The sequence below is a fragment of the Equus asinus genome, chromosome 8, assembly GCF_041296235.1.
Source record: "Equus asinus isolate D_3611 breed Donkey chromosome 8, EquAss-T2T_v2, whole genome shotgun sequence".
NCBI lineage: Eukaryota > Metazoa > Chordata > Mammalia > Perissodactyla > Equidae > Equus > Equus asinus.
In genome coordinates, this window is record NC_091797.1 from 75,649,152 (window position 1) to 75,671,019 (window position 21,868).

Genomic DNA, 21,868 nt, shown 5'->3' on the forward strand with positions numbered 1-21,868 from the left:
GATCTGAAAACCGTGAAATAGAATTCATGTATCTAAAATAAGATTGTTACATGCAGTTTTTAAATTGCTGTGCGATGTGTAAGTAATATTTGAAAGCAGGTCATTTTCGATATGTGCTCGGTCTAAATTGAAGCAGAACCCTTATAATGCCGCTGAACTTTTCTCCCTCTCACAGCACACTAGCAACCTCAGATGTCAGCAGGCGGAAGTGGTTGATACCAGGAGCAGAGTATTCCATCTTTACTGGCCAGCCCTTGGACGCCCAGGATAGTACAGTGGATAACCAGCCGGAGACCTGTGTTCCTGGGTAAGATAGCCTTGTCAAAGATCCTATTTAGGAACCATTATGTTCTCTTAGAGATTCCAGTTGCCTTTAAATGTGCAGGAAAGTGTGAAGAGCCATCTCCTTTTTTCTTTAATGTCTTAATTTTGAGCATCTGATTTTTACTTTATTTTGAAAGGCTAATGCTTTCAGGATTTTGCTCTCATGGGCTCTGCAGAGCTTCCCCCGCTGTGCTCCTGGCACAGTGGTGCACCATGCATGGGCTTGTGGTTAGGACAAGACGTAGATCCTCTCGCCCTCCGGGTCGCCCGGGCCCACATAAGCAACCTCATTCATTTACTCCAGAGTGCCACATAAATATAGTATTTCTATATGTGCTAGGATGTGAAAAGGATTGAGAAGCGCGGGTGGGTGTGTTATATGCAGGTTCGGGTGTAATTTATTTGCATTGGGAAGCATACATATTCATTGTGGCGTATAATTGTGAATGCTCATGTTATTCCCCTAACAATCCCAGTAAACTGTGTGTCTCAGTTCAGGCTGCTATAACGAATTACCATACACTGGGTGGGTTTAAACATCAAACATTTATTTCCTACAGTTCTGAGGCTGGAAGTCCGAGATGAGGGGGCCAGCATGGTTGGGGTCTTGGTGAGGACCCTCTTCCTGGGTCTCTCCTCACATGGCCTGTCCTGGGTGCCTGCATGCAGAGACAGGTCTATTCCTCTTTTATAAGGACACAAATCCCATCGTAGGGGATCCACCCTCAGGATCTCCCCTAAACCTAATCATCTCCCCAAGACCCCAGATAACCATGACAGTGGAGATTGGCGCTTCAACGTAAGAACTTGGAGCGGCACAGAAATTCAGTCCATAGCACTGTGTGTCCTGTGATTATCATTTAAGGTACCATTCTCCTCTGGAAAAGGATTCTTCCCCTGAAAGTACACCAACAAGCTTATTGATAAAAAAACAGAGAGAGACTTCGGACACACCAATCATGAAAGCTTTGAAAGAATTCGATGAAGAAAAAATACTTAAAAATTGGGGCACACAAACAGAGAAAGAAGACACGTCAAATAGTAAGTATTTTATTCCTTGTTTCATATAGATAGATACATAGATATCTTCTCCTTTCTCTCCCAGTTATATTACCTTCTTTAAAATGAAATTCCTCAAGTAGTGAAATAAAAAGTTTATTTTACTCCTGCTTGAGCCCCATTTCATAGATAATTGAATCCTCTAATTAATAACTTATCACAGTCATGGCAACACATACCTTTTATACAAAGCAAATTATCTGTTACATTCTGATTATTAAAGATTGACCTGGCATTCTTAAGGATATTTGACAAATTTCTACATCCGTTTGTCTTACTTGCACACATGGAAAACTTATGACAGACATTTGGTAATCGTAAATGAAGATGTTGCATTTCCTACTCTTCCTTGCTTGGTTCCTGAGCATCTATCAGTGGGACAGGAAATATCTGTAATACTGTTTTGTCGCAGGTCCTTGTGCTTTCTCTGGAGCTTACTTGGTTGAGCCTGCTAATCACGTCATTAACGTCTTTGGTGTTGCTTCTCCAAAGCAGTATCTCCTAGTAAATAAATTAGTGACCTGATTTCTAAAAATAAACTCTGTTGAAAAAATCACCTTGAGTGCCGGTTGTAAACAGGGAATCAGAATGAATCCATTATAAACTCCCACATTTTTCTTCATCAAGCATTTTTTATGATGATAATGTGGTGCGTTTGCAAATAATCATTAGAACCTAGGTACTGAGGTTAATTGCTTGCTTGGCGTAACCGTCTGTTAATAAAGGCAGATAGCTGAAGCTGGGTTTGTTTTGTTTGATTTTTTTCCTTTACATTTTTCTGTTATAGAATTAGTGAACCCTCAGCAAAGTGAAACTTCAGTCAATGCAAGTCGGTCCCCAGAGAAAGGTGCCCAGCAAAGACAAAAGAGATTTAATTCTGCTTCACAGAGATCGTCATCTTTACCACCTTCAAATCGTAAATCAAGTACTCCAAGTAAGAGTTCGATGTCTGTATCTCTTGGGCTCGAAAGAGGGCTACCTCAGTCGTGCACACGGTTTGATGTTTGTCTCCCTTATCCTCTCCCTCACACCTGGTAGTGTGCTCAGAGCACAGGATCCCTAAATAGATCTTGTCAATAATAACGTTGTCTGAATGCACGGATACGATGACTACAACTGAAGAAATTCTCAGTTTATTGAAGTAAGATTTTTGGTGTGTCCTGCAAATTTTTGGCAACTAATAGTACGTCACAGTTTTTGACATGGTAGACAACCGTCTAATTAAGCATTAGTTCAAACAAATTAAGCTAGCCTGAAAAAGGTGATGTTTTTCATACATTTACCTAAGGTTGCTCGCATTAGTCACCTTTTTCTTTATCCAATTACAAGTATGGCTTTAAAGTTACGCATTGGATTTCCATATCCTCAATTCTGTGTTCATAACAGCAGAGGAGATTCGTATATGACTGTTACAGGAATGCTCGCTAGCACTCTGGTGTTTCCATCTTATTTCCAGTCGACTTCTAAAATCCTGAAAAACCAGTTTTGAGTCAGAGTGCTGAAACTACAGTCTGATATACTAAAATGTTGACAGTGGTTCCCTCTAGATGTTAGGATTATGAATTATTTTTATTTTGTATACTCTTATCTTTCAAAAAGTTTTTATTTTTAGTTTTTTTTATTGAGTTAATGATAGGTTACAGTCTTGTGTGATTTCACTTGTACATTAATGTTTGTCATTCGTGTTGTAGGTGCACCACTTCACCCTTTGTGCCCATCCCCCACCCCACCTTTCCCCTGGTAGCCACTAATCTGTTCTCTTTGTCCACATTTTTAAATTCCTCATATGAGTGGAGTCATACAGAGATGATCCTTCTTCAAAAAGTTTAACAATGAAAATGTAATTCCTTTTAGAGTTTGAAAAAACGTCCTGAAAAGGAAACTATGTTCCACCAATATGACACACATATAGAAGGAAAAAATATTTATTTCCTCTTTGTTTTCTTCTGTAGCAAAAAGAGAGATTATGTTAACACCAGTGACTGTGGCTTATAGTCCAAAGCGATCTCCTAAAGAAAATTTGTCTCCAGGATTTAGTCATCTGCTTAGCAAAAATGAAAGCAGTCCGATTCGGTAAGTTCTGTAAAATTGTAGAATAAAGTAGATATGTTATTGATTTTTTACAATGTCAACTTATGCCTCTAGCTATCACTGATTTTTCAGTTGTTAATGGAACCCTGTGGATTCAAATCATTTAAATGATCGTCGTACTGAAAATAGAAAAGCACTATAATACATGGAAACAGTTTTTAAACTACATAAACTGGCTACTAGTAAATTTTAAATACCACCTTAGAACCCCTTCTAGTTTTTGGATGTAGAATGATAATTCTTTGTTTTCCTGAAAAGGTGTACGATATGGGGAAATTCTTGAGCCATTTGTACAAGAAAGTGGGCTGTCCTGGTATGGCCCTGGCACTAAACCTAAGTTTATGTGTGCTCTGGAGAAAATTGTCCTCTCTGAAGTGTGGTCAGCAGGACTGACTCCTAAGACAGGAGAGCTGGTTTCCCAGCTCCATGAGGCTCCTGGAGAGATTACCTAAGCACATTGAGCCTCAGTTTCCCCTTCTATAAAACGGGGATAATAATGCCTGCCCTGCCTATGTTATAAGGTTGTTATAAAGATAAATTGAGAGAATGTATGGGGAAATGCTTGAAGGCTCTACTATGTGCATATAATTTTGTGTTTGAAAATATATGTTAAATTCCAGTTTTAGAAAATTATATGACCGTCTTTTTTTAAAGACAAAAATATAGATATGTGAATTAACTGGATGCCAGCTCATCTTTCTAGTGGAGATAGGGAAAATCAGTTAACATTTTTTTCTCACAAGTAACTTGCTTCATTCAATAGATTTGATATACTTTTGGATGATTTAGATACTGTTCCTGTGTCTACGTTACAACATACCAACCCAAGAAAACAACTCCAGTTTCTTCCTCTAGATGGCTCAGAAGGTATCTTTTACTAAAAAATTATTACTTATGGCTTTAAGTCATTCATTTTGTGAGTTTCTGGTATTGTTTTAAGGTTCTAAATATTATAATACCCTGCACTTAAATATTTTTCTACCCAAGGGCCTCTAAAAATAAGCATTCATGATGCTCATATTGTGTGTCAGTGTTGTTGTCCTCATTGAAAAATAGGGAAACTGAGGTACGGGGAATGTTAGTGTTTAACTACCAGGGCCATACTGTTCAGTTTTTTCTTTACAGTCATGCATCGCTTAATGATGGGGATGTGTTCTGAGAAATGCATCGTCAGGCGATTCCGTCATTGTGCAAACGTCACAGAGCGCTACACACGCCGAGACGGTAGAGCCACTGCACACCTAGGCTTTTGGACCACCATCATGTGTGTGGTCTATCCTTAATGAAAACGGCATTATGTGGCGCATGACTGTACTTTCATATTCTATAACTTATGTGCAACTTAAGCTTTGAGTGATTTTTTTTCTTTTTTCTCATTTATATTTTAAGTTTGGAATAAAGTTATAAGATAATGTATATGAAATCACTTGAGTCGGCCCTTAAAATGTTGATGTTGGTGTGTGTCCAGTGAATGTGGTGCTTGGTTTTTAAGCTTTTTCGCTTTAAGTTGACTTACACTGCATTTGAGTTTGCGTGTGTCCATCAGGGAAGTGGTGAAGCTTGTCAAACTGAGGGCAAAGCTTTAGAATTCTGTGGAGAATAAGTGCTGAAAAAATAAGATCGTAACCTATTTAGTATATATATGATCTATTAGAAAAATTGATAAGAAACAATTTTTTTTCTCTTGGACAGAAAAAAAATATTCTGAAAAAGCCACTGACACCCATGTTAATCATAGCTCTTCCCTCGAACTGTTGCCAAATGGAGTGAAGAAACCCTCTGTGAGAACAGCCTGGGAGAAGAATAAGTCGGTTAGCTATGAACAGTGTCAGCCTGCTTGCGGAGCACCACATGGTGATGATTTTGAATATACAGCAAAAATTAGGACCCTAGCTGAAATGGAGCGGTTTTTTGATGAACTTACAAAAGAAAAGGACCAGGTAAAAACAAACAAAATTTTTAAAAAATCTTCTTCTGAACTTAACCCTGATGTCTTAGGAATAGTCAGAAGGGAATTGTGGAGGCCAACCTATCCCAGGAGGTTGCCGTGGGTACCACAGCAAAGCTGCACCGGAAGAGCGTGCGAGCCAAGCTGTCCTTGCTAATCATGACGGGAGGAACTTATGTGACGACAAGATGGACAAGAAAATACTAGGCTGAAGTCTTGTCTTTCCATTCTGTTACAAACCTCCCTGCCGGTAATTAGAATTCTTCTATTTTTATTTAAACATCTTTTTGTGTTAACAGATTGAGGCAGCACTAAGTCGGATGCCTTCTACTGGAGGACGAATCACTTTGCAGACGAGATTAAATCAGGTGAAATGTCTTAGTCTGAATCTGCTTTAGAGGCTGATGCTAGTCCGTGCTCCATTTATCCAAGATGATGTTTTTAAATCATGACTTTTAGGCACGCTGATGCAGTCGGTCAAAACTGTTGGCCTTGTGGCCGGCCTGGTGATGCAGCGGTTAAGTGTGCATGTTCCACTTCGGCAGCCCCAGGTTCGCCGGTTCGGATCCCAGGTGCGGATATGGCACCGCTTCTCAAGCCATGCTGTGGTAGGCGTCCCATATGTACAGTGGAGGAGCATGGGCATGGATGTGAGCTCAGGGCCAGTCTTCCTCAGCAAAAAGAGGAGGATTGGCAGCAGATGTTAGCTCAGGGCTAGTCTTCCTCAAAAAAACCACCAAACTTTTAGCCTTTATAGGAAGTCTTCGGTGACTATAGCATATTCTATAACTGCATGCTAGCTTTCACGAATAAAAACTGATTTTACCTCCATACCTCAAGAAAAAGGTGGTCATGCCATTGTGGTTTCAAGAAACTAACGTTGGAGCAAATGGCGATATGCCTTATCAGATTTTACATTGTTAAATTAATGCTCTCACATGAAATCCCCCTTTTTGTGTTTGTTTTTTCCCCTCCAATCTGTAATTTATTTCTGAACCCCTTTCCATTTAGTAAACGTGTAAAACAGTTGCACTTTGCAGCTGGAATAGCTGTAGGGGTTAGAGAGAGAGAGAAAGAGAGGTGATTCCACTGTTGAGCAAGTGTGGCCTATGTGTATTTTAGTTGCTTTTCAAAGAGAATTAAAATGCATGAAACCATGGGACATTTTAAATCTGCTCTTTTTGTAACATTTTAAACATAACAAGTATATGTCTCTTATATAACTGCATGTTTTGGCTTTTCAGTGCCTTAACTCCAGGAAAAGTTCATTTTCAGATTGATCTGTAATACCAGAAGGGAAGAAAAACACAATGAAAATAGCAGAGGTCTTTTTCTAGGGCCTGTGTCTCTAACTTCTCTTTTTTTCTGTCTTTGAGTCTTTTTATTGTTCTGAAAGTTTTTATTTAATAAGTTATAAGACTCAACACATGAAGCTCTTCTTAAAATAGTTTACTGGAAAAGCAGAAGAAAAACTTGTTGATATTCAGATTCTAAATCTATCTGAAACGTTTGTTTAATGTATTTTTATATAATGATTATAAGCGCTTAAAATAAGACTTAAAGGGTGTTAATTTCTGTTTATATATGTCAAACTAGTTCAGTCCAGTAAGAAGACAAATGGCAGCAAAAAGGGGATGAAGATGCATATATATGATTTATAAGTGAAAAAGGTAAAATTGGGCAAAAAAAAAGATGAAAAATATTCAGCCTCCCCAGTGAATAAAAAATATATATATACATTTAAACAAAAGCATCATTTTTTTTAAGCTATTACATTGGCAGATATGTCTTAACAATATCCAGGATGGGGAAAAGCTTATTCCCATACACCATAGGTGGAAGTAGAAATTGTTACAGACTTTCTGGAGCACAGCTTGACATGTGTCCAAAACTTTGAATTTTGTATTTCTTTAGACCCAGCGTTTTTACTTCTAGGAGTGATTCCTAAGGCAATACTTACAGATATGTGCAAAGAGATATAGATATGTGAAAAGAGGTATGTGCAAAGAGTTATGTTTAAGAATATTTATTGGAGCATTATTTATGATATCTAAATTGGAAGCAACCTAAATTTCTACTAAAAGATTCTTGGTTAAGTATGGTATATCTGATGGAATATTGCACGTTAATTTAAAACAATATCATAGAAGGATATATTTCATAACAAGAAAAGTTGATTTGGAAAACATTTTGAAGTAGAGAGTTTGATTCTGTTTTTATTTTTCTTCTTAAAAATGGTGTGCATATCTGCAGAAAAAACAGGAAAGAGGAACAGTGGTGTATTACTTTTTACTCATCTGTCTTCTAAATATTCTATAATGAAAGTGTAATCTTTTTATAATTACAGTTAGAGAGAGAACGATTTTTTAAGAGAAAATTAAGTTTTATTTCAGGATACCATTGGAGCTAATACTGAATAAAGTATTTAAAATAATATATATTCCAGGTACTATTTATTTAACAGTAGTACTATTTATTTTTATTTATTTGGGTTTTTTGAAGAAGAAGATTAGCCCTGAGCTAACTACTGCCGATCCTCCTCTTTTTGCTGAGGAAGACTGGCCCTGAGCTAACATCCATGCCCATCTTCCTTCCTACCACAGCATGGCTTTTGCCAAGTGGTGCCATGTCTGCACCCGGGATCCAAACCAGCGAACCGTGGGCCGCCAAGAAGCAGAACGTGCAAACTTAACCGCTGCACCACTGGGCTGGCCTCCTATTTATTTTTAAATAGCAGTTGTTAGATTAATTCATTGTGAAATCTCTTGTTCTTGGAAGTCTCCTCCAGTGTTCTTTTCCTTTGTAAAGAAATTGTGGTCGGAAGAGTTGATAGACGTGTAGGTGGGATATGGCACCCCTCAGCCGTGTCCGTTTCTCCTGGTGAAATGTGTGAAGTGCCTCCCAGGTTCCTCTTGCGTCTTGTTCTCAGTTCAGCGAAGTCAAAGTGTGATGTCCTGCCTCTCGGCTGTGTTGCTATCACTAGGATTTCCATGTGCTCAGGGTACCAACATGCTGAAAATATTTCAAAGTGCAGCAGTTCTTTTGAATGCTTGCAAAAGTTGATTCACGCTGTTGAGTTGAAGAGAAATAATATAAAGGTGACGTGTAAAAAACAAAATAATTTTGTAATTTTACTGTTTATACTTATTGTTTGCTAGAAGAAAGGTTGGTTTGGTGGTAATTATTGAACCGGTGAACTTGATGTAGAATTCTAATTGAACTTTCTCCATTATTTTCACCTAGGAAGCCTTGGAAGATCGTTTGGAAAGGATTAATCGAGAACTGGGCTCAGTTCGCATGACATTGAAGAAATTTCATGTTTTGCGCACCTCTGCAAATCTCTGAGATTTGTAGCCATTAAATTTTGAGACATTTTTGTTTGCACTAATGTATAATTACACACTCAGAAAAGGCAAACTATTTTGTACTGTTTATAGGCCTTCAAACAGTAGTTTTACAATCATGCTCTTCTTTACACTTGCTATTTTATACTTCAAATGGCCACATATTTTCAAGATATTTTTGTTATGCTCAGGAATCTCTTGTATATTTTACTATTTAAAAAGTATTATTTTTAAATAGTATATGTCTCCAATTTATATCAAGAATAAGGAAACGTGAACACTGGAGGCAGCTTGTTTCTAAATAGTGTTATCCTTTTACAATTAACTTTGCACACCAATTTTATAAACTTGTTCTACATTGTGAATATGATTTTTTAAAAAATAAATGCATAAGAACAGCTTTCATAATGATAGACTAATACATGCTGAATGCAAAAAAAATCTGGATTTTAGTTGTGTTGAGGTTTTTTAAAAATGATAATGCAGTTCCTTTTCGAAACATGTCTTAGAGTGAATATTAGAATAGTAATAATGGAAATAATGGAATATTGGAACGCTTTCAAAACTACATGAATATAACTCATTTTGTTTCTCTTAAACTTTATTGTTTATAAGGAAGGAAGAATGAGAGGGATGTAATTCTCTAATTTTGTCATATATGTTAGTACTTTTCAGAAAAAGTTGAACAATTGGAGAGCTGTAGCTTTCTGTCCATCATTCTGAGCATAACTTGTGTCCCACCCTTGACGGTAGGTTGAGAAAGCTTTGAGGAAATGCAGGCCACCATCCAGTGAGGTAGTAAGAGCAGCCCTGGCTTCCTCAATGTGCAAGGCTTCAGCTGTCAGTCACTCGTCATGCAGACATTTGTAACCTCTCTCCACTCCCTCCACTCCTGCCAAAAAAAAAAATAAATGCTCCCATAGTAGATGTGGTAAGAACACTAGATTGAGATCAGACAAAGCTACTCTGCTTGTTAATGGACAGAGACTATGTCTGGATAGAGCCTGGTGCCTTTATGGCCTTGCTGGAGGGCTCCAGCCCATGGCGTTGGCAGCAGCTCCTGGCCCTTGGAAGTAGCCCCTTGACAGGAGGCTGTGTGCTGATCAGGAGCTCTAGCAGGTCTGTGTCCTGTCTGCTGGTCAAGTCTGGGCTGTTTAAGTCCACTTTTTGGTTGCCTGTCAGAACCTAGCGCCCACATGTTTCAGCTCGACACATGATGATAAATGGACTCATTCCAAACTTTCAAAATTGATTCCCATTGAAAATGCTCAGGTTTTAAGTTTTGCTTTACTTTTGAGCTTATTCTTCTCCGCGTGTAGCTCTTAATAGCATATAGTTACAGTGCACCAAGCCAACCATTATTCCATTAGCGGATATACATGCCTTCGAGCAGGGGTCTCAGATGACCTTTGAGTACCCTTCACCAAAGCTGCACCGGCTGGAGCTCAGCCGGGGGCCCATAGCCATGCTCCTTCTCAGCCTGGGGGGCTTCTCTGCAAGGAGGGGCCGTCTGACAGCCCTTCTCCTGCTCCTCTCGAGAACGGAACCTCAGCTCCCAGCTAGCTCCTGCACCCCAGTTGAAGATGCCTGTCTAATCAAAATTGCTCATAACAGAATCAAGTGCCTTTATTCTTGGTATCTTTTTCTAGCCTTTTTTTTTAATCTCCTAGTGACAGTAAAGAAAAAGTTCATTTAATCAAGGTCCAGTACAGCTTGTGTCCAGACCTAATAAAGGGATTGACTTTACTGATGATGTTCCCTACAGTGTGTCCAGTATATGTTGTTAAGAGTGAACTTGAAATTATTAGGATCTTTCATTGTTCCCTATTTTTATTGTAAAGTCCGCTACCTTCCTAAGACTCGGAAATTGCCGTTCAGAAGAGATTACAGTTTTATCTTGTCAAGGAGTTATCTTCTTAGTAGTCTGTACTGGCTTATTCCCAGAAAGGTATTAAGCTCCATCAACACATTTTCTGTGCCTCTCTCTCAGAAAACATGCTTTGATTTTTGAAGTGTGTAATAGATAGGAAGTATCAGTCACTTTTTTTTTTTTTTATTTTTTCTCTTTATAGCTGTGAAGAGGGAAACCAAGGAAAATCCTTTTAGCCGTCTCTCCCTTCGGTAATGCTTAACTTAGGACACTCAGCTCCACAACAACTCGCCCTAAAAGTGGAAAAGGTGGCCGTCTGAAAAAGCGACTCTTACCCCAGGGAGGTAAACTGCTCTTGTTGCCGGCTGGGCTGAGCTGCAGTTAGTGAAGACCTCAGTGAATCTTCTGCAGCGGGAAGTGCCTTCTCAAATGCAAATAGAGTTAAGGCTCTCCTTTCACCTGGCTCTGCCCCTGCCGTTCCCTTACAAAGCTCCTGAAGTGGGGAAACGCCCTTTGGGAGCTCCAGTTAAAATATGTGTTCCAGCCGAAGCAATAGTCAATGCAGCTCAGAGGGCGAGCCGGGATGCAGAAGCTGGGCCAGGGACAGGAGACCAGGCAGACCCGGGTCACACTTGGGCTCAGGCCTGCCTTCCTCTGCAGTAAAAGCTAAGATGAACTGATAAAAAGCTTCCATTAAGGGAGATTATATCAAGTGCCTGGTGCTTAGTAAATTTTCAGTAAATAGTACATTTCAGATTCATACTGAGTTAAACAGAATTTTGAAGTAGGGATTTAGTACTTTTTAAAAATAGAAAAGTAGATTATGTCCCCAGCAATTGACTTAAAAACTACATTGGGTTGGTTGACATTTCTGTTAAGTGGTCTAAGATGGTCTTTCCACCATTTTGCAAAAAATGAGCTTTCTTGGAGTTTAAATGAGCTTCCCTCTTGTGTGAGAGTTATTTTTTTTATGACAAAAAAAAAAGATAACCTGTTGAGTGTAAGTTCAGAAGCACTTTGATCTTAAAACAGGTAATTTGGAGTTATTTGATATAAATACAGGACATTTCCCTTTGAAAAGTATTGCCAATGTAATCAAAATAATTCCTTCCTTGAATGTTCCCTAGTTAGCTGTCTAAAGGTGACAGCCTGTGAAGGCAGGACTGCACAAAGGAGGTGCCTGCCACTGGCCGTTAGAAGATCTATATGAATATTATTATTTTATAGAGTTTGATAAGCAACCAAGACAGTCCCATTTTTAACTCAGAAAAGCCCAGGTGCTTTGCTGAATGCTATTTGCAGTCTGAACTCTGCACTTAGATATGTAGTAAAATTAGACATTTTTGTCATTTTAATTTTGAGATATCTCAAAAACTGTTTTCACTGAATTTTAATGTGCCACTTATGCTGTGAGTCTTTAAGAAGCTTTAAAAAATAAATGCACACCTTTAGGTGCCCTTTAGGAGTCATAAAGGTAAATCATATTTACCCATCATGAGTGATTGTGTATGGTTATGAGATCTGCAGGTCTGATTAAACCTATTGTATTGCACACATTTTGCAGGAAATAATTTCCTGCCCTGCCAAGAGTTGTGTGGCAGTTTGATCATAAACTCTACCCGTATTCTTAGGACCTGTGTTACTAAGCTTTCCCCTTCTGATTGGTGTTTTACTTCAATAGACTCCTCTCCAATGGGAGGAATCAAGCCATAAATTTGCATTTGCCGGACATTATACACCACATCATTGCTATGAGCACAGACTTCAAAGATAATTGTTTTATTTACACTTTCACAGTAACAGTGAGCAATATAATGTGAAAACTTTGCTTCCTGTAGTGCTGCTGCTGATTAGACAGACAAGTGCTTGTTGCGGTTAAATCTGGTCAGATCCTGGAGTGAAATTGTAAGCTCCACGAGAGCAGGGACCATGTCTCCATTCTTGCGTACAGGCACTCAATAAATATTTGTGGCTGTGAGCTGTCTTGTGATATTGGTGTATTTATTCCTTCCAGCTAACTGGGATCTGGTTTTTAATAGTGTTGAGTCCTCTGAGTTAGTGGTTTGAGTACAGGCGTTGCAGCGTCCCAATGGTATCTGTCCAGGTGCTCAGTTCTGACTGGTGTACAGGCACTGAGCCTCACTCTGGAGCTCTGTGATGCTCTGAAAATCTTAATGGGTCTTAGGTACCTCTCGGTGGAGGGAAGGGGTTGAGGGTTTGGTATTTGATGGGACACCTTCACCTGTGCCAGTGTGATCATCATAAGACTGGTATTTTGAGGCGAGTCACGTAACGGGGGCTTGCCTGGCCCATCCAGTCTCCAGTTCTGACAGTAACCCAAGGAGATGAACAGCCTCTGGTGGATTTTGCTCCCCCTGACCTCGTCTGAACTCATCTTGGACTGCTTTAGTTTTGGTGTGCACTTGCCCTTCCAGGGGAAAGCCCTCAGGTCTCCTCTCAGCCATGTAAGGTGAGACTTATTGGTGGGTGACTACCACTAGGTTTTAGGTGTGCCCTGGTTAATTCAGATCTTGGCAAACAAGTCCATCCTTGCTCAATCTAAATATACACTTAACATTTTCTTTTAAGTTTCACCCAATACCTCTTGGTCTCTTTATTTTCCAATTGGAGAGTCAAGATGAAGCTATTTCTCATCCTCTTCCAGTTCCTTCTTGAGGTCAAGGACTAGAACTTCACGCATACCCTCTGGCTACTGTGACTCCTACTACTTCTGATGGCCAGCGAGCATTTTCATTTTTCTTGGCCCAGGTCATATTTGGTGCCTTGGAAAACTTCTTGATGCCTATTTCCTACAAATGTGGTCTGTAACCGATATAGGTACCCACATCTAAGTTTGGGCTTCAGTTAACTACCTTTGGCTTGTCCACAACATTCCAAAGGCCTTATGAAGCCCGACGCCCGTTGTTCCCCTAGATTTCACTTTACCCCCGAGGAACTTCGTTTTTTACAGCTATTTGAGCGACAATTCCCACGAGTCCACTCGCTCCCTCCCGCGGTGCCCCTGGCTCCGCTGTCACTGTAGCAAAGCCCCCCCCCGGCAGACAAGCCCGGGGGCCTGAGGAGCCGAGGGGGCCTCCCCGCCGAGAGCGCGCCCAGGCCTGTGGGGCTCGGGCTGCTGGCGGGGGCGCAGCAGGCCGGCCGGCCGCCAGCGCGGGAGCCCCGAGTTCGCCAGGTTCTTCCGGCCGAGGCCCCGCGGGCGGCGGGCGGCGGGCTGTGGCGGGCGGGGGCGGCCCCTAGCCGGGCCTCGCGCCGCTCCCCGCGTGGCCTGACGGAGGCGCAGGCCGCCGCCGAGTGAGGGAATGCACGGCGGGCCCGGCGCGCGCGGGCAGCAGCGGCCGCTGGGGCGCGCGGGGCACGGCGGCGCCGCGCCGTAGGGCTGTCAAGCGGGTCGGCGCGCCCCGCGCCCCGGCCGCCGCCTCCCCCGCCCGCGGCCCGCGCTCCAGCGCGCAGAGCGCGGCGGCAGCACGTGCGCCCGCCCGCCCGCCGACGGCCGGGGAGCATGCCCGCGGGGGCCCGGCCGCTCGCCCGGGGCCAGCTGGCGGCGGCGGCGGCGCGCGGAGCCGCGGGGCGCAGGCGGCCGGGCCGGGGCCGCCGGGCGGGCGCCTCCCGGGCGGCGTGAGGCGGCGGCGGCCCAGCGCGGCGGAGAGAACGGAGCCGCGGCCGCGCCGAGCGGGTGAGTGTCTCCGCGGCCCGGGCCGGAAGGCGGCGCGGCCGGCCCCCTCCCCAGGCCCGCGGCGAGCCCCGGCGTGCCGGGCGCGGGCGGGCGGGCGGCCCCGAGAGGCCCGGCGGGAGGGCGGGGGGACCCGGGCCCCGCGCCGGGAGAGGGTGTGGCGCGCGCGGGGCCCCCAGTCTCAGGAAATCGCCCGAGTCCGGCCGCGGGAGTCGCCAGCCCTCCGGCTTCGGGCCCCCAATGCTCATTTCCGAATTTCCGTCGGTTGCGGCCGGGCGTGGAAGACTCCCCTCCCCCAGTGACAAGTGTCCCCGCGGTCAAGGGGCAGGTGTGCGGTGCTGGGCCTGGCGGTCCCACCCCGCGCTTGAGGATAAAGCCGGGAAGGGGCCGGGAGGAAGCGGTGGGCACAGCCCTAGGTCCAGCCTGCTGCCGCTTCCCACCGCCAGCTGGACGTCCCTCCAGCCCCGGCCGTGGCTGGGTGGGTGTTCGGGGCCCTAGCATGGGGTGCGGCCCTCAGAGAGGGGTCCGGGACTTAGGAAACGGTGCTCCCGGTGTCCTCCGTGGCTGGAGGAAACTCTGGCCCATCCGCATCCCGAGTCTCCCTTTTCTCTTGTAATCTAAGGTGCCAGCCGTGTCTTAGCGCCTGCGGCTTCCTCATCCACCCACCCCTCATCCGTTCTTCTCAAGGGCAGGGCTGATGGGTGACGGGGAGAGTGAAACTTTAGCGTCCGCCTCCCCCATAATGTGCGCTAACTCCCCCCTAAGAAACCCCACATGCACATTCTAAGTAAACACCGTGTGCTTGCTACGCAAATGTCATTTCAAAACAAGTCCTCTGGCTCTGTACCCTTTCAACAGACTTGCTGCCCCTATACAGAAATTCTAGATTCCTCCTCCCACCTTGCTCTCCCTACCTCTGAGATGTGGGCTGGGTCAGTTCTGGAAGCACTGGGGCCTGCCCGTCTCCTCCCCTCCAGACTCGGGATTCTTCAAAGGAGACCTCATTTGAGCATCTTTCGGGGTCTACTACCAGCTCTCTTGCCAGCACCCACCGGGAGTCAGAGGAGCTGATAGGATAGACGCTCCCCTTTCTGTGGGGAAGGTTGTTAATGCTCCCCTTCCTCTGAATCCCATCCACCACCCAGGCCCCCACCTGGACTATCTCTGCTCTGAACTCACCCTGCGCTTTATCTGTCTTTTGTGTGACTCTTATCACCGCCTGCCTGATTTTATAATGACTTTTGTGCCTGGCTTATCTCCCCTGCTGGAGGACAGGGCTGGAGTTTGATTCATCCCTGATCCCCCCCCCCCCCCCCAGGTCAGCTCCCTTTGTGCAGCCAGCGTCTGGGTGGAGTAGGAGCCTCCTCCCTGGCTTGCCTCCGGGACCCTAGCTTGTCTGACTCCTGGACCGTTGCTGTTAAGTTATTTTTCTTCTGTTAAGAGACTGTACGCTGTGATCAGAAGAGATTCCTAGCCCTCACCCTTTGCAGAGAGAAACACAAGGAGTTAAGAAGGGCTATTTTTCTTGTAGGGAGTGACTTGCCAAATGACTAGGACAGTACATGCTCTGCTGTGATGGCCGGGCACAGAGTCTGGGTTCCCTGGGCAGGGAGCGTGGAATGGCCCTTCTCTCTTTGGCCTCCCACAGCTCACTGTGCAAGGGAGGCAGTAGGGTAGAGAATTGGAGGATGGGAGTCAGGGTTCCATGCCCGGCTGTCCCAGAACATCTGTATGAGCTTAACTAAGTCGCTTGGTTTCTCTTGGTCTTGGTTGGTGCTTATGGAATCTGAAAGAAAACTCCTTTGCATATAGGAGGCCCTTCAGGATCTGGGCCCTGCCTCCTCTCCCTTATCAACTCTCCATTGTGGAGACCCAGGCTGGTCTTCACTGGCCTTCCCGGGTAGTCTATCATCTCCACCTTTGGGCCACCCTAATCCGATTTGCCACATGGAATGGCAGTTAAATGTTTACAGGTGCCTCCCCGCTAGACTGAGCTCATGGGAGGTCAGTGCTGAACTGCTTTTCTCTATACCCTCAGTGCCTGGCCCATGGTCGGGTCTCAGGACAGTGTTGGATAAATGGGGAGAAGGTCAGTCTAGATGACTGCTGAGAGCCCTCTCCTCCCAAGGTGACTGCTTGTACACTCTTACAGGAAGCCGACTTTGCCTTCCTCCCTAGCCTATTTTCAAACCAGGCAGATATTCTCTGAACCATCCCATCCGTTTGAGTCTTTCCAGCTTGGTCTCGGAGAAGAGCTAGTCATGGAGAATGTGCTGTCATTTGTGGAGATTAGAAGAGGAAACTTCTGGTGCTTCAAGATCACAGCGCTGCTGCTTTCGGAACAGATGCCGGGGGGCCGTATGCTCTCAGTGGAGGGACAGCGATCTCACTCTTGCCACTTTAGCCGTGGACAGGAGAGGCAGTCAACCTAATACCACGTCTACCAAAGTGAGCGGTCACCTGCTTGCATTCCACTTCTCAGCCTTGCTCACACGAGACCAACGCCTCTGCAGACAGGCATCCTGACGCCTGCTTAACAGAATCCCCTGCCACCGGACACGGATGCAGCCAAGTGGTCTCTACACAGCTTCCCACAGGTCATTCCATTGATGCTTATTAATCTTTTACTGAGTACCTGGGATGTTATTACATAGAGCCGACAAATCCTCCATGCAGTTTGCTCTAAAACCATAATCTGGGGCATTGGCCCTTCTGCTCAAGGCATCTTACCAGGTCTCGTATGAAAATTTTTAGAATTTAGGGCCAGCAAACTTTACCTCCCCCAGGAGAAACTAAAAACTTCCTCCCTTGATAATGAAAAGGAAGTTGGGGAAGGAAAACATGTATTGTTTGTGTACTCTGTGCACATAGTGTGTGCACGGGGCTTCCCCACCTATCCTGCAGGTGTTACCAAACGGGTTCGTTTTGCCCACCACCCGATTATGCCAATCATCAAGATGAGGAGTTTGCCAAGAGGAAGCGTTTAATCACAAGGCAGCCAAGTGAGGAGGTTGGAGAACCAATCTCCTGGAAATGGGGACTTAGGGATATTTGTGAGATAAAGGGGTGGGGTGGTCTGAGTGTGGGAATAGACGATTGCAGGTGCAAGCATTGTCAAGCTCCATGGCTCTTCAGCGGACGCATGTGCACAAAATGGTGGCGTCACCATGGTCTGAGGTGAAGTTCTTAGCTGCCTGACATCAGGGGGGTCATCTACTCAGGCCCAGTTGATGAGTTGGTGGTCACAACTGGCCTGAACTGGACAAGGAGTTGACTCTCGGTTCTTGAAAAACTTAAGCACCCTGTCCATAACCATGGTGACCCAAGTGTCAGAGATGTTATCTCTAGGGTGGCTTCAGTAATACATTATCTAACTACTTTTGCAAATAGACAACTAACTGAGTATAGTTAAAGCCAGTTGGCCCCCGGTTTCACAGGTTAGGTGGTCTTCTTCTCCTGTTTTCCCAGAGAAAGAAGTTGAGACACAGGGAAGTCAACTGATTGGCCCAAAGGCTCTCTGGGTTTGTACCTAGTTCTGCCTGACTCTTGCATGCCACCCACACTGTCTTTCCACTGATTATGGTCACCTCCTCTCCCTGGCATCCAGGATGCTCAGTGCACAACCCCATATTCCATCCGGCAACTGTATTCCGTTATCCTCATAGTCAGCACGCTTATTTCTACTTTGGTTTACTGTCCGTCTACATGTGTGTGTATGTTTATGCGTAAACCTACCTATATTCTTTAGAAGTCATCACAGAAGGTTTCTAGAAAACAGTGGACAGATATGTGAATTGAGTACAATAATAATATTGCACCGAAAACTCAGGCCAACTCCCAGTGTGTTTAGGGAGACGAGCACCACTCGTAACACAGGGTGTGTATGATAAGTGTTGCTTCAACAGCAGGCAGAGTTCAGAGGAGGAGACGCCCTTTCTGGGAAGGCAGTCAGGGTTGACTTCCTGGAAGAGGTGGGATTTGAAAGAAGCTTTGAAGAATGGGTGGAGTTTTGATAGCCATAGCACCTGTAAAGGTGTGTAGGACTTAAGAGTCTAAAAAATGTGGTTAGCACAAAGGCTCCACCAGAACAGGTCTTCTAGTACGAAAGGAGAGGATTGGTCCAGAGGGGAAAGTGAGGAGCCTGGTGATGCCTTTTCAGATCCTCTCTGGCCTTGGTGGAAGGCACGGGGACACTGGAGCTGGGAGGGCTGCACCTCCTTAAGGAAGAGGAGCTGAGGCTGGCAGAAGAGAGGTGACATGCAGGAGCCCCATCCATTAGCCTGGAACCCAGATGACTGATTACCAGTTCAGTGCTGCTCTTTATACCGGCGAGGCTCCCGATGGGCAGCAGCCCTGTGTGTTGGCCCTTTTTTCCTGTAAAATGGGTTCAGCGATGCCTTCTTCATGCCCAGCCTGGCAACCGCCATGACAAACCCCTGCTCAGCCTTTATGGCCAAAGACGTAAAGAGTGCCGTTGCAGAGGAGAGCTGGCATTCGCTTAAATTACTCATGTTAACAACTGTCCTTGCCAGAGGACCAAAAGAAAATTAACCAACAGGGAGGATTCCGGTAATAGACAAATCAAAACCCCAAGCAAGAGCCTTGGGGAAAAGCATCTAAAAGGCAGTTTCACACCCTCCTCACTGAAGTCCCGCATCCTTCACAAAGCTTTTCCTCAGTGCCCTGGCCCCCACAGCCCCGGGTCACTATTGTGGGACCGGGGTCAGGAGTCGGTGGTTCAGGGGAAGGGCAGAGAGCTATCAAAGCGGCCACAGGACGCGGGGGACCCCGAGGCTGATTCCCCTGTCAGAGCCACGTGGATAGGTGGGGTGTGGACACGTCAGCCTGCAGCCCTAGGAGCGATGGCCCTGCAGAGCAGAGGACCTCCAAGTGTAACATGTCACCTAACACAGTCAGGCTCGTTATTCGAGGTAGTTTTGTTCTGTAAAGTGACTTGACGCTGAATGAGCGAATATGGAACCACTGCTCCTAGGGGATGTACAGGGTTAGGTTCCTGCCAGCCTCTCGGCACAATGTGTTTGTCCACCCATCAATATATAGCCTTGTTTTATGTGTTTCCGTTTAAAGATGCCTTATTTAATATATATTGTTGATTCGTTACCACTGAACTCAGCCAGCAGCACTGTCACTTGTGCCTGAACCAAGCTCATCTAATGCATATTTTCCCCGTAAGACACATCACAGCATTCCCACGCCCAGGAACCCTAGACAGCGTTCAGCCCTCCGCCCGGGGCCATTTCAGACAGCGGAGTCACCAACAAAAAGCACAAAAGTGTGAAAACCATGCTACTAAACAAGCCACAGAAAGGATGCTTGTTTACTCTATGAGCTGAAACGAGAGGCAGAGCTCAGCTGGGAACATGCGCGTTGGGTGACTCAGAGTTTTTCGCCACTCTGCGTCTGTCCACAAATGACCACGAAAGCACCCTGAGCCTTGATTTTGGGGCTACAAATAAATTTTAGCAAGTGGGCGAATTCACGAATACAGAATCTGTAAGTAATGAGGATTGACTGGATATGCAAAGTCCTTCCACGGCTGCGGCGTTTCACTTGAGCACCGCAGCGTTCCTGAGGGATGAGGAGGGACCGTTGCCTGCATTTCACAGCAGAGAGGTGTAATAACTTGCTCGAGCTTGCACAGGCAGCTGGGGCAGAGCCAAGACTTGCACTCGCCTATGGTTGACCCCAGGTGCAGCTCTTTCTCATCAGTTCTCGCCACCCTCACAGATTCCTCCCTCCTCCTGGCGCCCCCAGGATGGGGAGCCCATCTGCCGTCTTTGCCATCCTGTCTGGCCCCTCAGTATCTCCAGCCTATAGAACAGGGCATCTTGTTGACGCTCAGTAAGTACTGGATGCATGCAGGCTGGGGCTGCAGATTCTGCGTTTGTTCCGTCCTAGATGCCAGAGGAAGGAGAGCTATCTGGGCATGGTTTCCCTCCCTCGGCCCTGCTGTGACCCATCTCCCCTTTCCACAAGCCTGCGGGCAGGAGGTCCCAGTGTCGTTGCACGTGGTGGGGGTGGGGTGGCGTGGTGTGGTTGTCAACCCCACGCAGGGCCCCCTAGCAGAACTGGTCTTGGCTAGAGGAGCTGAGGGCAGTCCTTTGCCCAAAGGAATGATCCTCTTAAGGAGGCGTTACGGGCCACGTGGGGCTTCCTGGGGCCTCAGCTCCTGGCCTTCTTATTCCTGGGAAGCTTTCCAAAAACGTTTCGCCCTCTGTGCCCCGTGACGTGTTGAGACTAGGTAATGCAGATTGTTGCTCTTTCTTCTCTCTGAGGCTCGCGCTCCCTTTGCAGAGGTGATTCCCAAGGAAGGACGGGATTTTCTCTTTTGGCAGCTGGGGGGCCTTCCCCCCAGGTCTCCTTGGGGTCTGGCTGACTCATCGGCTGGGCTGTGAGCAGGACGAGCTCTTCCTCCTTGCTGCCCCGAGGGACTGAGTCAGGCCCTGCAGCCTCCTGGCCTCACCTGGCCTTGTTCCATGAAGAAGTCAGGCCCCAGGTAGGGCCACCAGGCACCAGTTGCCTGCGTGAGGCAGGGGAGGAAGGGCTGACTCAGTGGGTACTTCCAGCTGTCCCCCTGCTGTCTCTTTACTGCCCCTTGAAAAGCCATCTTGAAGGGCTGGGCAGAGGGACAGGGGTGTGTCAGAGTAGAAGTAGGTGACCATCCCCGTTTTCAGCAGGGACCAGCTTCCGTCGGCATGAGGTTGACCGGGAACAGGCCTTCCCTGCAGGTCTGGAGGCCGGGTCAAGGCCGGTTTAGCACTGGCATGTCCATGCCCCTCCTCTGTCCTGCCAGAGGGCCCTTTAATTGCTTTTCTTGGCACTTTGTAAGAATTGACATTTCACTTGCTTTTTTTTTTTTTATAAGAGGAAGAAAAACCAAACATTTTATGCAATTAGAATTTTCCCCTCTTGGGTAATCACAAGGGAAAAAAGCATTTAAGTCCTTTGAAAACCACACATAAGTAAGTCTTACCGAGCGGGAGAACATTCGGTCAGCAGGGACGGCCAGACATGGAGGCCGTTCGGCGTGCTCTCGTGTCAGGAAACAACGATTTCACATTTATTTTGGGTCTGCTTGTTGCAGCATATTTCAATTAGTTTGTCAGTGTTGTGCATCTGACAGGCCACACGTTTATTGTGGTTGAACCATCTGGGAGGTGGGAGGCCTGCAGCCTTCCCCACGGCAGCCAGTCAGTAACTACCCGTTTAAAGAAAATTTGTTTCATGTGTTTAAGAACCCAGCACTAAAACACCATTAATAAGAAAAGCCTCGAGAGTTCTGAAAGCACGCTCACTTGTTTAGCCATCAATCGGCCATGCGTAACCCAAGACCTCATTTTTCCCCCATGTGTATGACACTTTCCAATGCAGTGAGGCGAAGTTCTGAAGTGGCGTCTTTAATTGGTCCAGAGCACGATTTGTATTAACCCGGCTCGGAAAGGAGCTCGTTAATTTACACTTGGGTGCAGCGCAGCCTGTGCGTTTGCTGCTGGGAGCAGCGGGGGGGGGGGGGGGGGGGG

The 21,868-nt window shown here is 45.7% G+C and overlaps 2 protein-coding genes across 24 annotated transcripts in view; both read left to right on the forward strand.

The window, feature by feature from the left end:
- The window catches only part of MPHOSPH9 (M-phase phosphoprotein 9), a 57,764-nt gene extending 45,150 nt beyond the window's left edge, over window positions 1-12,614 (forward strand). For 11 of the 13 annotated variants that reach the window (XM_070515932.1, XM_014858781.3, XM_044775993.2 and 8 more), the window contains 8 exons: window positions 176-307; window positions 1,190-1,365; window positions 2,171-2,317; window positions 3,336-3,456; window positions 4,238-4,341; window positions 5,167-5,414; window positions 5,722-5,790; window positions 8,666-12,614. In XM_070515932.1, the coding sequence (XP_070372033.1) occupies window positions 176-307; window positions 1,190-1,365; window positions 2,171-2,317; window positions 3,336-3,456; window positions 4,238-4,341; window positions 5,167-5,414; window positions 5,722-5,790; window positions 8,666-8,767 (1,099 nt within the window). In that variant the 3' untranslated portion in view covers window positions 8,768-12,614. Of the gene's footprint in view, window positions 1-175; window positions 308-1,189; window positions 1,366-2,170; window positions 2,318-3,335; window positions 3,457-4,237; window positions 4,342-5,166; window positions 5,415-5,721; window positions 5,791-5,881; window positions 6,031-8,665 lie in introns of those variants that run through there. The other 2 variants (XR_011505311.1, XM_044775994.2) reach the window with 2 other exon arrangements.
- A 1,581-nt stretch (window positions 12,615-14,195) lies between these two features.
- The window catches only part of PITPNM2 (phosphatidylinositol transfer protein membrane associated 2), a 145,085-nt gene continuing 137,412 nt past the window's right edge, over window positions 14,196-21,868 (forward strand). For 10 of the 11 annotated variants that reach the window (XR_011505310.1, XM_044775975.2, XM_044775972.2 and 7 more), the window contains exon 1: window positions 14,196-14,330. The gene's annotated coding sequence lies outside the window, so the exon portion shown is untranslated. The remainder of the gene's footprint in view (window positions 14,331-21,868) is intronic. The other variant, XM_070515921.1, reaches the window with a different exon arrangement.